We start from the raw sequence: 17,378 nt of genomic DNA on the forward strand, positions 1-17,378 counted from the left end.
CCAAATAAACTCAAAGCCATCGAGTGGGATCCGGCTCACAGCGAGCCAATAGGACAGGGGAGAATTGCCTCCATGGGTTTCCAAGACTGACTCCCTTTACAGAAGTAGACCTCATAGCTCCTCCCACAGGGCAGCTGGTGGCTTTGAACTGCTGACCTTGGAGTTAGCAACACAATGCATGTCCCACTCCTCCACCAGGCCTCCTGAGTTCCAGGCCAGAACCAAAGTCCCTGCCATCAAGTTGATTCTGACTCATCGCAACCCTACCTGGGGGGCCTGTGGGGTCCTGAGATCACAAATCTGCATGGGAGTAGTAAATCTCATCTTTCTCCCTCAGAGCCTTGGGCCGTTTGAGCGCTGCTGACCTTCCAAAGCGTAGCTGTCTTCACCACAGCGGGGCTGAAAGCCAGAACGCTTCTGACCCCCGAACCTCGGCCCTTGGTCCACTTGGCCTTTCTCTGGCAAGCCCCCTCCCACCACATCCATCTCCTCCTTGGGGCAGATGGCAGCCCTGCCTCAGCTTCCCCACCCCTTCCTATCCCAAACTAGGGGGCTCCCGTCCCTTGGAAGGGCCCTACTGGAGTCCCTGGGGAACGTGCAGAAATAATTGTTTGCTCACGGAAGCGTTGGTGATGCAAAGTTACCCAGAGGCACCTGGGAAGAAAGGCCTGATGATGTACTTCTGTAAACGCAGCCACGGCCACGGGAAGCCGTGTGGAGGTCAGGTCTGCTCAGCGCACGTGAGTAGCGATGGGCTCGAGGGCGACTGGATAGTTCGGGGTGTTGGTTAGTGGGTTGGTTGGTTTGGTGGAAGGGCAGGATCTCTCCAGATGGGCCTCATTTCTAACCTTCCCACATGGATTCCCACGATGCATTTACTCCTGGATGCTGTAAGAGCCACTTCTAAAAGTCGCCACATGGACAAGGGTCCCCACCCCCCATGGCCCTTGGTTTATGAGGTCCATCACCCTCAACACCAGCCACTGGGGCCCCCGTGGACTCTGTCCTTGCTCGTTTTTCCAGATTGCCACACCCCTTATCCTCTGCATGGGCTACTTAGGGCGGAAGGAGAGTGGGGTTTGAGGAGGGGGAGATAGGAAGGGTCAGGGTCCAGCCCTGGGCCCCTCACACCCCTGATATTCCTTCATTCTCCTCCCGCTCCCTGCCACCTCTCCCCCACACTCCTGTCCCAGCCTTCACAGGGTTTCTTCTTAGGGTGCCTGCCTTCATCCCTCTACAGCTGCCCAGGGTCCTGCCAGACACCTTAGATGGGATTGGGGGGTGGTGTCGGTCATCTCTTAACCCTGAGCAGGTGGGGCCCACAGAAGGTGAGCTGGTGCCTGCCCTGGACTATAGCACCAACCCCAACAGGGAAGCAGGCGGCACCCAGGCTTGCCCTGGCCAGGAAGGGCGGGTCTGGTGTCCACCCGGCTGGCAATAACAGCTTTGTGCAAGGGTGCTTCCTGCCCGTGAGCCTCCGCCCTCCCCGACCCACAACCTCCCTGCCACCCGCTCCTCCTTCCTGTGGGCCAGCAGATGACCAGGAGCTCCGGCAGGCAGCAGCCCTCTGAGCCAGGAGCTGAAGAGAACGAGGGATTGGACCAACCTGGGAGGCGTGCCACACCCTCCGAGCAGTCAAGGTACGGGATGGCACCCGCCGGCCAGTCCCCAGGCCTTTGGGCATATATGAGGAGAGTGGGACGCCTGCCCAGAGCATGTTGCCCACCCCATGCAAGAGTTGGAGGGGGAGGGGCTCTGGGCTTCGAGGTTGCTGTACAGAGGGGAGACTGAAGCCCAGGAAGGGGCAAACTCCTACCCAGGAGGTACTCAGGGCACATCTCAGCGAGGCAGGTGTGAAATCCTGAAGGTCAGCACCTGGCGGGGGTTGGGGTCTGACTGAGGAGACAAACCAGGGGCCCTGGGACCAGGTGATAGTGATGAGTCCTCTCCGAGTCTCACTTTCCCACTTCTGTAAAGCCAGGGGCGCATACCACCTCTCAGGGGTGCTGGGGTGCTGAGAGAGAAAATGCCTGACACAGGGTCCAGCGGCCTAGGAGGTTCCTCCAGCCCCTAGCCATCCCGGGGACCCTTAACTCCACCAACCACCTGAGACACCACCCCATAATACCCCAGTCCCCACCCCACAACCATCCCAGACCCCTCACCCCAAAGCCACCCCAGACCCCAAGCTACAGTCACCCCAGACTCCACCCTACAACCACCTCAGGCCCCCACCCTAAAGCCATCTACAGGCCCCCACCCCACAACCACCCCAAGATACCTCAGAGTCGCTTCAAGACCTCACCTCAGACACCCAAGATCCCCACCCCACCAACCACCCTGCAAACCCAACCACGCAGCCACTCAAGACCCCCACCTAGCCTGCCATCCTAAGGCCCTCTCTCTGGCAGCCACCACAAGCCCCACCTCTACTGCCAGCTGGGGGTCTTCCTGCCCGGCAGCAGCACTGGCCCTGGGCTATGTCGCAGAGGGGGACAGCTTGAATGGCTCCACTTAGTCCACGAAGCTGCAAAGCTGCGTGGGTACCATCCTCTGCTTAGTCCTCGAATGAGGTGGCTACCATCTGGTTCCCACTCGACAGATGGGGGAACTGAGGCACAGGGAGATCCAACCACTAGCTTAGGGCCCCACAGCCAGTGGGGTCACAGCCCATTTAAGATGAGGAAACCAGCCCTGAGGGGCCGAGCGGCTGGTCTGAGGTCCCGCACAGTGGGGGCAATGGAGCTCGACTCCTCCCCAGTCTGGCGCCTTCCCAGAGGACCCAGAGTCCCAAGGGGGTGGCTGGGGGCGGCGGTGATAGAGCAACGATGTATTCCACCCTCGTCAGCGTGGGCTCTGGGTCAGGACAAAGCAGAGCAGGTGCGACACAGAGAGGGTATGCACAGCTACATCCCGGTGCCTGCAGAGGCCAGAGAAGGCGATGGGTGCTGAGCAGGGTGGGTCTGTACAGAGTGAGGAGGTGACCAGTGCTGCTCTGTCTCAGTAGGGTTGCTCAGAGAGGGGGAGACGATAAGAAAAACAGACACAGGGGGAGGGGTAACGAAGGATACTTTGTATCCATGATCAGGGGCCCTGAGGGAGACTCTGTAACAAGTGGAGGGACACACAGGAGAATTGAGTGGGGAGGGTGGGGGCCAGGGCTGTGGGGGGTGGGTGCTGGATCGATGGGACACAGCCTGTTTGATGCAGGTGGAGAGTGAGCAGCTGACTGAAGGAGGGGGGTGGAGGGGGAGGGAAGGGGTGACGTTTAGGGCGGAGGGAACAGCTGGTGACACTGCAAAGTGGGTTGGTCCAGGAGCAAGCTGGACCAGAGGGGCCCAGGAAGAGGGGGCCGGGAGAGGAGAGGGAAAGGCATGGGCCTGTTGTGTGGGGGGGAGGAGTTGTCACCGCCAGGACTGTGGCCTTTGCTCTGGGCAAGTGGGAGCCACGGGGTGGGGGGGGGGGCTCAGGCAGAGGGTGAGCGGATGTCCATCTTCCAAGAGGCCACAGGTGGACAGGACTGAACTTGGGGCTCAATGCTTGACCACTTCTCCTGGGACCACTGTAGGAGCACTTTCCCCAGGATACACGAGCAGGCCCGGGGGCACAGGTGGTGGACCTCTGCTCTTCTAGCGACGTAGGCAGCAGGCCTGGTAACCCGCTTTCCAAAGGTCACAGCCTGAAGACCCTGGGGAGGGGGGGCAGTTCCCTTCTGCACACGTGCATGGCTGGGGGCTGGACCTGAGCCTCCTTCGGCTCTGAGCAGCCTGGAGCTAAAGCCCTACTGTGTGCCCTGTTAACTCATTTTTTTCCTGTGGCCCGGGCATGGGGGCAGCGATGCCCATACAGATGGAAACACTCCCTGGCTCAGAGGTGAAGCCCCTTTCCTGAGGCCTCCCCGTTCTTCCCAGGCAGCTCCAGGCAAGAGTGGAGCGGGGTCCACCTCACCCCAGAGCCAGGCTCTTTGTGTAGGAGATCTTGTGTCAGGCCTTCCCAGGCCTTGGTCCTGCCCTGCCTTCCTCTCGGGGAAGCCCATGGCCTCTCTGTAGGTAAGACTGGCTTTGCACCTTTAGGGGAAAGGCCCTCTCCTTCCGAGACTCAGTTTCCCCACCTCTCAGATGGGGCAGTGGCGACTTCAGCCCAGCACTGGAGTTGGCTCCGGCCTTGGAAAGACCTGCTACCACAAGGAGTAGGAATGGGGTCAGCCTAGCCCATCTCAGCCCTCCTGGGACTGTGAGGGGTTATGCAGGGCCAGTGGGGGCGGGGGTTCCATGTCCAGCAGTGGACTTTGTTCGTATTTGCCCCTCTGATAACGGCAATGACCTTGGTTAATCATCACCAGCAGCCTCCTACCCCCTCCTCGCCCCCAGATACCCACTGCTTAAATACAGACAGGGCCAGAGCTCAGTCTCCTCCACCACTCGGCCCGGGGACAGTTGGTAGTAAGTATCCTGATGGGGAGAGTCTCTGGGTGGGTGAGGGGACAGCCAGAGGCCCCGGGAGGACAGAGCCTGCTGGGCCTGGGCCCCCTGTCATCCTAGGGATCTCTCTTTGCCCCTAAGCCAGCCCAGAGGTCCCCAGGCCCACCAGTGAATGCTCATGAGGAGGCAGCGGAGGGAGGGCAAAGGTTAGCTACAGTCTATACAAGGAGATGTCAGCCTGGCCTCTGTAGGAAGACGTGGGGGTGGGTGCTGGCTCCACTGTCCTGGGCCCCAGAGGCAGATGACCAGGCTGCAGCCGTTGGAGCAGACTTCTCTTTGCCTGGCTCTGGGATCTGACACCGCCTCTCCTAGTGCTGGGGTTTACACCTTCCATCCTCACTAGAGATGAGGCCTCTTCCTCAGGGAGGGGACACTAGAGACTCAGTCCAGACCCCTCCCCCTGGTCTTCTGGGCACCCATCCCTCCAGACATGCCTGAGAACAGAAGTATGGCCTCGGCCCCATGTGGGTCCCCGCTCCCTGCACAGACACCCCTGAGCAGCCCTCCGGCAGAGAGCTCCAGATGACCATCCTGAGCGCACATTCTGGGCCGGCAGCTGCTAAGCTCACTCCATTGATGAGCACACTGGAGTGACCACACACTCCGGAGAGGCTACTAGGATGACCCTAGAGGAGGATACTGGGGACAGAGAGGCTGAGAGCTTGCTCTACATCTCACAGCAGCCAGGATTCACACTTAGGCCGCCTGGGTCTCAGACACCAGCCAGGGACCCAGAGCCTGGCCTTTCCCTGAGCCCTCTCTCTGGTGCTCAGGGACAGTAGGCTGAAGTTCAACTTTGTCTTCTTGTGCAATCCGTAGATAGCCTTTGCCCTGCACCTCTGCCTCTTCACCCCCCATGGTCCTGTCGCCCTGGCATGTTCTGGAGATGGGCCTCTGAGGGTGTTCCGGGCCGGGCCAGCTCGGATAGGTCACCACCAGCATCAGGGCAGCTCCCTGTCTTTCTGGAGAGTTTCCTCGGGCTGGCGCTGCTCAGCACTCTGGGTGCATTTCATCTGCCCGCTGGGTCCTTTCCAAAGGAGGACTTGGGGTTCAGAGGTGTGGAGTGACTCGTCTGGGGTCACACAGCGAATGGCCCGTTAAAGCAGGCTAGTGACATCCATCCTCAGACCCCAGCCATGAAGGGCTGTGCCCCCTCCCCACCCAACCCCACCACACCAGACCACTATGTCCCCTGCCCTGTCCCAAGGCCTTTGGCTCTGGCTTTGCATGGCAAGATGACGGTCGCTGCAGTCGCTTCCAACCCCAGGTGACCTCATACAGGTCAGCGTAGAACTGTGCTCTCTAGCGTTTTCCAGAGCTGGCGTTTCTGGGATTAGACAGCCAGGCCTTTCTTCTGAGGCACCTTAGGGTGGAGCCAAACCTCCAACTTTGCAGCTCGCCGCTAGGCGTGTTTACGGCTTCCATTGCATGGGAGCTCTGGAAAACAAACCAACCAAACGCACTGCCATCAAGTCAGTGCCGACTTGCGGCGCCTTATAAGACAGGGTCGAACCACCCCCTATGAGTTTCGGAGACTGTCACTCCTTACGGGAGTAGAAAGCCCAGTCTTTTTCCTGCGGAGTGGCTGGTGGTTTCAAACCACTGACCCTTTCGTTAGCGGCCCAATGTGAGACCACTATGCCACCGGGGGTCCTTTGTACACACAGAGAGAAGGATTCAATGAGAGAGACAGAGAGGCAAAGAAGGGTGATGTGTCGCTACAGGCGATTCTGGAAGTGAATGCCTAGGTCAACAGCCAGTTCTGTAACCTCCCAGCTCAGTGGTTTGCAGGAAGCTCTGTGACGTCTTTGTGCCTTGATTTCTCCACCAGTAAACTGAGGCAACTCCCAGTCCTTCCCTCTCTGAGAGAAGAGTGAACAGAAGTGCATGGACAGCAATGCTGGCACCAATGCCATGAGGCAGACGGGGAGGTTGGCTTTAGGACAGGGTTCAAACCTTGCTGCCTACCCAGTCGATGCCAACTCGCAGCAGGACAGGGTAGAACGGTTCCTTAGGGTTTCCAAGACTGAGAATCTTTGCGGAACCAGACAGCATCATCCTTTCTTACCTTAGAGCAGCTGGGCGGGTGGGTTTAAACCCCTGACCTGACAGTTAGCAGCGCTTAACCCACCGTAACCCCCAGTGGAGGGTGAAATAACTAACACACACACACTTGGATAAATGAATGTGAAGTTTTCCAAATTCAGAGGGAGTTTGAACAGGGTCAGCGGACAGTAGCGAGTCTGTCCAGGCTGGCAGACCTGGCCTGAGGCCGCTCAGTGTATTTAGCATCCCTACCCTGGCCGAGGCCCAAACTCCTGATCTCTGAGCCCTGGACAGATGGGGAATTTCCATCAGCTTGGGAGGGCTGGCCTGAAGTCCAGCCTAGGAAGGCAATAGGCCCGAGGAGATTGGAAATGTGTGGCTAATTTGCACAGCTTCTCCTGCCCTGACCCCCTAGCTACTTTCAGAAGCACATGAAGCAGGGGTTTAAAGGCTCAAGGGCCAGAAAGGAGGTGGTGGCCTCAAAGTGACCCTGAGCTTGAATCTGGACTCCGATTGGGTGGAGACCTGGGTGGCAGACTTATCAGTGCAGGAGGCTGCTGGCCCTAAGATCAGCTGTTCAAAACCACCAGTCACTCCGTGGGAGCAAAAATGAGGCTTAAGAGTTACTGTCTCAGAAACCCACAGAGGCAGTTCCTACCCTGCCCTCTAGGGGTGCTGTGAGGCGAATGGGCTGGCTGGCAGTGAGTTTGGGACCTGGTGGAGCTGTCAGCTGAGGAGTTCAGAATATGGGCTTGGGACTCAGGCTGCATGGCCTGTGGTTCTGGTCCTGCTTTTTCACTTGTTCTGTGACCCTGGACAGGTAGCTCCTCTACCTGCCTGGGCCCTGATGTCGCCATCTGTAAGTTGGGGGTGGTAATATTACTTCCTCCCTGGGGTGGACAGAAACCTTCGATGAGTGGCAAGGAGGAGAATGGTTAGAACAGTGCTTGGCATGTGAGAAGCCCTCAGGCCCCCTCTTGCTGGTCTTTGGGTTCAATCAGGAGGGGTGCTGTCATCCCAGAACCCGCTCAGCAGGGAGCTAGGCACACAGCCAGCACCTAAGGAGCTGTGTGCGCCCGTGCCCAGCATTGGCCAGTGGCAGTGGGAGCTCCCCAGGGCCTGACTCTGAAAGCTTGTATCCCCTTTCTCTCTGGCAGGACAATGCCGTCTTCCATTTCTTGGGGCCTCCTCCTGCTGGCAGGCCTATGCTGCCTGGTCCCCGGCTCCCTGGGCGACACCACCCAGGACACAGAGGAGTCCAAGCATGAGCATGCTCAGCACCCAGCGTGCCACAAGATCGCCCCGAACCTGGCTGACTTCGCCTTCAGCATGTACCACCAGGTGGCCCAGGCGTCCAACACCACCAACATCTTCTTCTCCCCGGTCAGCATCGCCGTAGCCTTTGCGTTGCTCTCCACAGGGGCCAAGTCCGACACCCGCACGCAGATCCTGGAGGCCCTGAAGTTCAACCTCAAAGACACGCCCGAGGCCCAGATCCACGAGGGTTTCCAGCACCTCCTGCACACCCTCAACCAGCCCAACAGCGAGCTGCAGCTGACCACCGGCAACGGGATCTTCATCGACCAGGGCCTGAAGCTGGTGGAGAAGTTCCTGGAGGATTCTAAGAAGCTGTACCACTCCGAAGCCTTCTCCGTCAACTTCAAGGACAGCGCCGCCACCAAGAAGCAGATCAACGACTACGTGGAGAAGGGCACCCAGGGGAAAATTGTGGATCTGATCAAAGAGCTGGACAAAGACACGGTCTTGGCTCTGGTGAACTTCATCTTCTTCAGAGGTAAGTGGTGCCGCCCACCCTAACTCGTCCTCCTGGGAACATCACTAACCTGCCTCCATCCCTCCATTCTGTTCTCCCACTCCCTTCAGAGAGGCCACCTTGGGCCTGCCAGTGTACCTCAGCACGGGCCACCAGAACTTCCGTCCGGGAACAGCATGGGAATGCTGGGCTGGCGGATTCCAGTTGTCTTCTGGGCAGGACGTTTCCGAGCGTTTACCAGTCAGCCTCTCCCAGGGAGAGAGAGGGGCCAGGATGTGTCATGTTTCCCCAAATATTGACTCAGATGTTTTTCAGAAGTGTCTCTAAATGGAGGGGATCCCTGGCGGCACAGTGGGTTGCATTGGGTTGCTAATTAAGGTCAGCAGTTCAAAACTACCAGCCTCTCAAGGATAGAAAGATGAGACTCTCTACTCCCATCGAGAGTGACAGTCTCAGAAACCCACTGGGCCAGCTCTACCCTACCCTATTGGGTCACCATGAGTCAGAATTGGCTCCATGGCAGTGGGTTTTAAAGAGTTACAGTCTCAGAAACCCACCAGGCCAGTTCTTCCCTATCCTCTAGGGTCCCTATGGGTCAGCATCGACCCCATGGGAGTGAGTTCGATTCCCGAGTCAACCTGAAGGGAATTGCGTTTCATGGAATAGACCTTGGAGGCCTCCACTGTGGTGGGAGGAGCATTGGCTTTGCCATCAGAGAGGCCTGGGTTCAAATCCTAACTCTACTGGTTATGAGCAGCAAGACCAGGCATGAGGCAGCCCCTTGGCCTCTCTGGGGTTCCAGCTTTCATGAATAATCGGGATAAGGAAGCTCCTGCCACCATGCGGGCTATAAGGACCGAACAAGGTAGGGAGCCCGGGGGTCTTGCCAATGATTAACACACTGGGCTGCTAACCAACAGGTGGGTGGTTCTAGTCTACACAGAGGCATTTCGGACAAAGCCTGGGGGTCTACCTCCAAACCCTCAGCTGTTAGAAGCCCTGTGGAGAGGGTGTCTGGTGCCAGTCTGACACGGCAGGGCTGCCATGGCTCGGAAGGGACTCACCAGCAGCTGTCGTGGTGGCTGTGGGCCGGTCCCGACCCATAGTGACCCTGCACCCAACAGAGTGAAACCCTGCACAGCTCTGCGCCAGCCTCACCCTCCCTCCTCCGCCTGAGCCCGTGGTTGCAGCCAGGTGTCAACTACCAACTAGCTCAGAGTTCTTGGAGGTTAGAAAACACGGAGACTGTCCATTGTGGGCACTCAGCTACGGTCGCACCGGAGCCTGCTGCTCTGCTTCTACATGTGCAATATGTGGAAGGGAGCCCGCAGGCCTTGGGGAGCGCTCAGCGTGATGGCAATGGTTGGGGTGCCCCATGGGAACCCACTTGGGGAGCCCAAGTCCAAAACCAAGGGCTGCGTGCTTCACACGGCTGGCTCTCTGCCTCTGGAGGCAGAGTGGTCCATATGGATCAGAGACTGTGGCCTGCACAGCGGGATTCACAGGTCCATAATGTGACCACAGGCAGGCCTCATACCCTCTCTGACCTCAGACAGCATGTTGGGCTCTGTGGTCCTCAGAGTATACCCCCACTCTGGCCTGCCATGATGGTGTCATGGAGAAGAGCCCACCCAGGCACCTGCATCTCCTGTGTTGGGTCCAGGAAAAGACCTTGTGCATGGCTACAAGGTCTTCCCCTGGAGGGTTGGCTGACCATTATGAGTTAGGGGGTCTTCAGACCTCTCTAATAATTGTCACAGCTCAGCACCACCCCAAGCCAACCTCCAGTGGACACAGTCAAATAACTTAATCTGCAAGGTTAAGATTGAATTTAGTTGATGCCTCGCTTAGATGGCTACTTCTTTGAAGACAAGCATTTAGGACCCCAGGCACTGTTCTTTCTGATAGCTGGGCACCATCTAGTTTCTTCACCACACTTTGCTATAGCACCCTTATCTTCAGTGATATCTCCATGAGGGCGAGTATTGAGTGAGACTCTGTCATAAGAACTCATTTATAGATCTATGGTTTATATATGTATCTGGTTCACTTTAGAGACATTGAGATAGTTAAGGTTTATTGTGCCAATCTGGCCAATAAACACGTGGGATTAACTGAAGGGCAGAGATATAAATGGCTCAGTGAGCCTTGCCTTTCTAGTTCTCGGGTCTCTGGCTCTCTGATGGTCAGTCCAGGATGCAGCTGCCTTAGCCAGTTCTCTGCTTCAGCTGGCAATGCTCCCTTCCTGCAAGACATCCCTGAGAAGAAGACACATGGACCTACCCCAGTGCAGCCCTTGGGTGCTGGAGCAGCCGTGTGGAGACCCCTGCCAGCACTGAGATGTTTACACACACTGATTCAGCTTTCTTTCTGCAGTCGGCATCATTGTGTGTGCTTTGTGAGATTGAGGAGGACTTTGTGGATTGGTGTGGGACATATGGGCTAATGTTGGACTTGTGGGCTTGGACAGCACTGGGTTGGGATGCTTTCTGAATGTGCACTTACCCTTTATATGAAACTCTCTCTTAACATATGCATTTCTGTGGATTTGTTTCCCTGGTTTACCCAGGCTGACACAGACATCATCCTCATTACAGGACATGGTACGTCACCACCCTGGGGCATAAGGAGATTCTCCTGGTAGTGCCGTTTTCCCAGAGAGCACTGTCTCACGAGGAGCCTCCGGGTTGACCTCGAGCCCTGGGCCCACCACCCTGATCTTACCCCTGGTGCTGGCCCTGTCTAATGTCCCTTCCTCTGTCTCCAGGCAAATGGAAGAAGCCCTTTGAGGAGGAGCACACCGAGGATGGGGAGTTCCACGTGGATGAGAAGACCACAGTCACAGTGCCCATGATGAGCCGCCTGGGCATGTTTGACGTCCACTACCACAGGGAGCTGTCCAGCTGGGTGCTGTTCATGGAGTACTTGGGCAACGCCACCGCCATCTTCATCCTGCCCGAACAGGGTAAACTGAGGCAGGTGGAGGACCAGCTCACCGAGAACACCCTCTCCAAGTGGCTGGAGAATAAATACACAAGGTGAGTCCCCACGCAGGGACTGGACCCCATCAGGACCAGCCAGAGGGCTGGGCAGCGTGGACACCACACCCCTGGGGCCACAGAGGCCATGGTGTCCTTCTGCCTGCAGCCGGAGCCCCGGGCTCAGCTCCTCAGCACCAGCTAAATTCTCTGAGGCTGAGCCTTGCCAATGGCCAGTCTTTCTGGGGCAAGGAGAGATTCAAGACCACCGCACAGGCCAGGAGGGCGATGGGGTTGAAGTTCAGGGTAGACTAGCAACAAGCCGAGCAGGCAGGAGCCTACTTGGAGAATACCCTGAGATGGCAGAAGGCCTGGAGCTTGGACTGTCCGTGGAGGGCAGTAGGGTCCCCTGACACTACATTTCGGGGCATTGCTGGGCATCCTGAGGGTACAAAGATACTTGCACACGCACCTCCTTCAAGGGTGCAGGTGGACCTCCTTCAGGGGCACAGCGTAGGTGTGGCAAGTGTAACACCTTGAAAGTTTGCAGCCACCCTGCATCCAGCAGGTCCGTTGATGCTCCATGTCTCCATGTGGTCATGTCTCCATGTTACCTGTTGGTCACGCCCACTGTATTCCCCACGAGCATACAGATATGATAACATACATGTACACACATGCATGTGGGATACACCCACATGCATCCAGGCACAAGTGCATATAGCCACTCACGTGCACACAACCATGCACACAGGTATGCACAGAGGCACACACACACACACACACATGGAGACATGACCACATCATGCCGACACACACTGAATAGACAACAGTGTGAGGCCAACCTAATTTCCATATGCACTGGAACATCGAAATCCCTGGGACATGCTTTCTTGGCTCCAAGTGGAACCCTCATACCTTCAAGGTCTGCCTATCTAGGCACTCATCCGTATAGGTGCCCATGTTCTGCTGTACTGTTTCCTTCTTCCATTCCAGAGCAGAGAGACTAGCACTCGGCTAAAAGATGGAGAGAAGTGTCCATAGAGGTTTTAATGCCTTCACATGGGGTGACCCCTGTGTGAGTCATGGACATTGCTAGGTGGATAAGAAAAAGTTTTATATCAAAGAGAAATTGTATTTTGAGAAAACATCCCAGCCCTGTCCAGATCAAGTCCATTATTATCCCATATGTCAGACACTAGTCCACAAATCCCTCTTTAGACTCACACAGCACATGCCATGATGCCAAATGCAGGAAGATCACAGGCCAGGGGGTAGAAGGTCTTGTGGATCCAGTGGCAGTGGAAGCATGTCAACGCTGGCACAGGTCTCCACGTGTCTCCTCCAGCTCTCTGAGTGTCTCCACAGCAGGAAAGGGAAGGCAGAGAGACTGGGTCCGACCTCCAGTGAGCTGTTTATCTCCATCTCGCCTCTAAAAGAGGCCACCAAGCTGCAATCTGATTGACAGGCTAGACTTCACCCCTTCGCTTAAGTTGACAGGAGATGATGTAACTGTCACAGCCCTTCCCCGACCTCCCCCCTCTCCCCCCCGCCTGCGGTCCTACCCCACTCTGGTCCCTGAACCCCAAGAGCTGGCCGAGCACAAAGCACCTGGAGTGTATCGGAGAATCTTCAAGGGCTGTCTTCTCACTCTTGTTGGTCCCCCTCTTGGGCCTCACTCTCTCCTCGTGGAAGAAGACCACTGAGCAACCCAGAGACAGACCCTCACCCCAAACATCGCCAGGTCCCGAGGGCCACACAGGGCTCGCGGTCACTTTGCTGAGGACACACTGGTTGGGGCTGGAGGGGCTTCTCAGAGGAGGTGGAGTCGGCCAGCTGTCTCCCCACCTTGTTTGGGCGTGGGGGGAGCAGCAAGAGACGGCTCTCACCCTCTGCTGAGTGCAGACCTGTGCTGCGATGACAGCCTCTCTCATGGTTTTTCCTGCTTGACAGATCGGCCAGTGTCTCTCTCCCCAAACTGTCCATTTCCGGAACCTACAACCTGGTAGACATCATGGGCAAACTGGGCATGACTCACGTCTTCAGCAATGCAGCTGACCTTTCGGGTATCACTGAGATGGCTCCCCTGAAGGTTTCCAAGGTGAGAGCACCCCCAGGGAGCACCGGGGTCTTGAGTCAGGGGCTACGGTGTTCACAAACCCGGGGTTACAGGTGTCAGGGGCTACAGATCCCCTGAGAAGCCAACGGCGTCATGGCCTGGCATGTGGCCACATGGCTGATGGGAGGGGCATGTGTCTCTGGCAGGTCAGTGACCTGACTGGGCCCTCTCTCATGACCCACCTTCTGTTCCACCTTTCCGCCACTGTGACTCAACTTGCTGGATGGGTTCCGGTGGTGGGTCAGTCCCTGGGCTTGGTGGCAAATCACGGAGACGGAGGTCCATCAAGGGGCTGTCAGCTGGGCAGGAAGATCACTGAGGCAGTGAGATGCCATTGAAGAGCCAATGGCAGCTCCAGCTTCTGTGGCCTAGAAGCCTGGAGTGACCTTTGAAGATCACTGTCAAAGTCCTGGCCTCAAAGAGCCTAGTGGCAGAAAAAGACAGGCATGCAAGGCAGACAGCAAGGGTGAGGTGACTGTCCCATGAGGTCAAGAGAGGCCAGGCAGGGAGAGGACACAGAGGTACAGTGTAGGGTGGTCGAGCTAGGCGAGGGACAGAGGCCGGACCAGGAGGAGAGCACAGCCAGGTGAGGTGACCTAAGAAGGACCCAGCCTGGGGAGGGGAGAGGATGGGTGGAGCTGGATGGAGAGGCGGTCAGGTACACAGTCTTTGACCAAATGATGGGGACCACAGGTGCCAGACCTAAGATTCCAATGGTGTCCCACACCCCACACACACTCACACACACTCACACACACTCAAACACACGCACACATACTCAAACACACATGCACACTCAAACACACACAAGCCCATGTAAGTCCTAACAAATATGCATGCATGAACACACCCATGCTTGTACACATATAAAGATACACAAATACACGCAAAAGTTACACATATACACTTATGCTTGCACACATATAAATCCATACACATGTGAATGCACACATGTGATCATATGCCTATAAACATACATATACACACATGCATGCACACATGCAAATACACACAGGCACACACAGCAATGCCCCTACAGGTACAGATGCTAATGCCTGGATGTGCATACATCAATGCACATGCATGAACATGCAGATGTGATTACATACATGTACACATGTGCATGCAGGATATACTCACACACATGCAGGCATAAATATGTATAGCCACTCACACACCCATGTACAGAGGCATAGGCACACACATGTACATGCAGACATGACCACATACTTGTACACACATGCATGCAGAATATACTCACATATGTGGGTGCATGTTCTTGCATGTGCACGTGTCAAGTGCCTGTATGATGTTAGGCCTATGATGTGAGTCGCCACGGCATCTGTCGAACAGCTGGGCTGCCCCTACTTAGGGAACAGAGCCTTCGAGAAGCTAGGTCCTCCCCCTGCAGGGACACAACCAGCCGGAGAAGTGGACCGGAAGCCAGGTCCCTGTGCTGGCAGGTTCCTTCTCTGCACCACCCTGTGGCAATTGCCTGAGGCCCTCTGGGGGGCTGACCCTTGCCTAGCAAGGAGACCAAGCTCCTGAGAGGTGGTCATGGTGAGCGGTGCCTCTGCAGCTGGCCCCGCACCAGGACCGGGCAGGATGGAGCTGCCCACTCTGCCCCCACCCCTGCAAGCAGCCTCTCTGCTTTGGCCCCTACAGGCAGTGCACAAGGCCGTGCTGACCATCGACGAGAGAGGGACGGAAGCTGCCGGGGTCACGGTCTTGGAAGCTATTCCCATGTCTATGCCCCCCATGATCTTATTCAACAGTCCCTTCCTCGTGATCATCTACAGCGATGAAACCAAGAGCCCTCTTTTCATAGGCAGGGTGGTGAACCCCTTACAAAAGTAACTCACCCTCGCCCAGCCCCCCACACCCAGGGCACATCTCCTCCTGGTGAAGCAATAAAGAGGCTGCCTAACCAAGCTTGAGTGTGGGTGCTTCAGTCTCCCCCGGCCCCCCACTGCCCCCCAGGGTCCCTGTCCTTCCAAAGGACCAGTGTGGATTCCGGGTCACAGGAATCCCACTGACGTTTTCTTAAGTGCTTGCTGTGTGCCAGGCTCAGGGCTGGGCACAGGGAAGCGAAGAGGAGACACCGGCTGAAACCCACACTACACAGGCGGTTGCCCGAGCCTGCTGCTGCAGATGCTGCAGACTTTCCAACACGCCCGGGACTCGCTTCACCCACCATCTGCCATGTCCTCCGTGCCCTCCATCGCTCACTGTTCCACCATGGGAGAGCCCCAGCCCTGCCCACCTGATGCTGGGGCTCCCACCTGGGCACGTCCCTGGAAGCTTTTGGCAGAAGTCATGCCTCTGATCTCATTGAGCCACACGTGGGTCCCTGCATCTCATAGGCTCTGTCCTGCAGACACACCTACAGGCTCCTCCCTCAGGTCTTTCCCCATGGGGCTGGCCAGGGCACATGGGCTGGGTTCTTCTTCTGCCATCCCCGCTCCACCCCAGACCAGAGTCTGATTTGTAGAATCAGTGCCAGCACTGGGGGACAGAGCAGAACATGGCCCATAGAACTCCCAAGGGATCAACCAACGGGCATTTCCTCCAAGACACCTCTGGGGGGATTTGAACCACCAACCTGACCATTAGCAGTCAGGCACTACACTCCAGCCCCAGGCCATCACCTCTTAGAACAGTGGTTCTCAACTTGTGGGTCACAACCCCTTTGGGAGTCAAATGACCCTTTCACAAGGGTCACCTGATTCATAACAGGAGCAAAATGACAGTGATAAAGTAGCAACGAAAATAATTTTATGGTTTGGGGGTCACCACCACATGAGGAACTGTATTAAAGGGTCGCGGCCTTAGGGCGGTTGAGAACCACTGTCTTAGGAACACCTAGGAATGAGAAATGGCCCTGGGTCTTGATCTTTACTCCACCTTGTCAGGCTGCCCCTCAGACCTCCTGCACACTTGCGCTGTGTCCTCTGCCCGAGATGGCCCCATGGCTTGGGACAGTCCTGCTCCTTGGTCACTGGGAGGGGAAGGAGGGCTCCTGCCTGCGCCCCCTTCCTGCTCTCACTCTCCCTTTGGCTGCCAGTGCCTTGTCTCTGGGCACCACCACCTCCACGGTCTTCAGGGTAACCCCAGCTCAGTGCCAACACTGGAGGCTGTCCAGAGGCTGGGCCCTGCCCAGTGAGGACTCCCCAGTGATTCCCAGCCTCAAGGCCCTGCTGGAGGGCTACAGAGAAGGGGCCCTGCAGACCCACCTCTGTTTCCACTCCTTGCTGGGCTCACAGAAATGTGTCTGGCCTGTGGAATTCACTGTCTATGTGAGTCTGGGTAGACCAGAGAAACAAATTTATAAACACTCATATGTGTATAAGAAAGAGCTTTCTATACAAGAGCAGTGGAATATTGAGAAAACATCCCAGCTCAGTCCTGATCAAGTCCATAACTCCAATGTTAGCCCCATTGTCCAATCCCAGTCTATAAAGTCCTCTTCAGACTCATGAAACACATGCAATGATGCCGAACTCAGGAAGATCACAAATCAGTGGATGGAAAGTCTTGTGGATCCAGTGGTGGTGGAAGCATCTCAGCGCTGGCAAGGGTCTCCATGTGCTTCCTCCAGCTCCCAGGGCAGTAGCACCTGTCTTGCCAGTAGAGCGTCTCTCAGGGAGTGAGCAGAGACAGAGAGTCTCCTGCCTCCAAAGAGGAAAAATAGGAATCTCAGAATCTTCAGGGGAAGGCCATGCCCACACTGAGACCTCATTGGCTATGACCCTATTGACGGACTCAACTCCACCCCTTCACTCTTAATCCTCTCAAGTCCCAAATTGACACCAGATTATGTAACTACTACACTGCCCATCATCCCATGCTAATCCAGTCACCTCAAGGATTAGGTTGAGTCTTGGAAAGGTGCCCAGTTAGGCCCCCAGTGATCAAACAGCAGTCCTAGGGAGCTCTGTCTGAGAAAGAAAGGTTTCACCAGTTCCCCCAACAGACCCCAC

At 56.5% G+C, this 17,378-nt stretch overlaps 1 protein-coding gene across 1 annotated transcript; it reads left to right on the forward strand.

The window, feature by feature from the left end:
- The first annotated feature begins 475 nt into the window (after positions 1-475).
- SERPINA1 (serpin family A member 1) lies at positions 476-15,313 on the forward strand. The gene is made up of 6 exons (XM_075530990.1): positions 476-740; positions 1,537-1,640; positions 7,685-8,322; positions 11,069-11,339; positions 13,233-13,380; positions 15,064-15,313. The coding sequence occupies exons 1-6, from the start codon at positions 633-635 to the stop codon at positions 15,253-15,255; spliced, it is 1,461 nt and encodes a 486-aa protein (XP_075387105.1). The 5' UTR covers positions 476-632; the 3' UTR covers positions 15,256-15,313.
- Positions 15,314-17,378: the final 2,065 nt, after the last annotated feature.

This window comes from Tenrec ecaudatus, chromosome 14 (assembly GCF_050624435.1).
Source record: "Tenrec ecaudatus isolate mTenEca1 chromosome 14, mTenEca1.hap1, whole genome shotgun sequence".
Classification (NCBI taxonomy): domain Eukaryota; kingdom Metazoa; phylum Chordata; class Mammalia; order Afrosoricida; family Tenrecidae; genus Tenrec; species Tenrec ecaudatus.

Coding starts and splice junctions, on each gene's coding strand:
- SERPINA1 (XM_075530990.1), top strand. CDS start 633: ATGCAAAGTTACCCAGAGGCACCTGGGAAGAAAGGCCTGATGATGTAC. Junction 1,641..7,684: donor ACACCCTCCGAGCAGTCAAG/GTACGGGATGGC, acceptor TCTCTCTGGCAG/GACAATGCCGTCTTCCATTT. Junction 11,340..13,232: donor CTGGAGAATAAATACACAAG/GTGAGTCCCCAC, acceptor CCTGCTTGACAG/ATCGGCCAGTGTCTCTCTCC.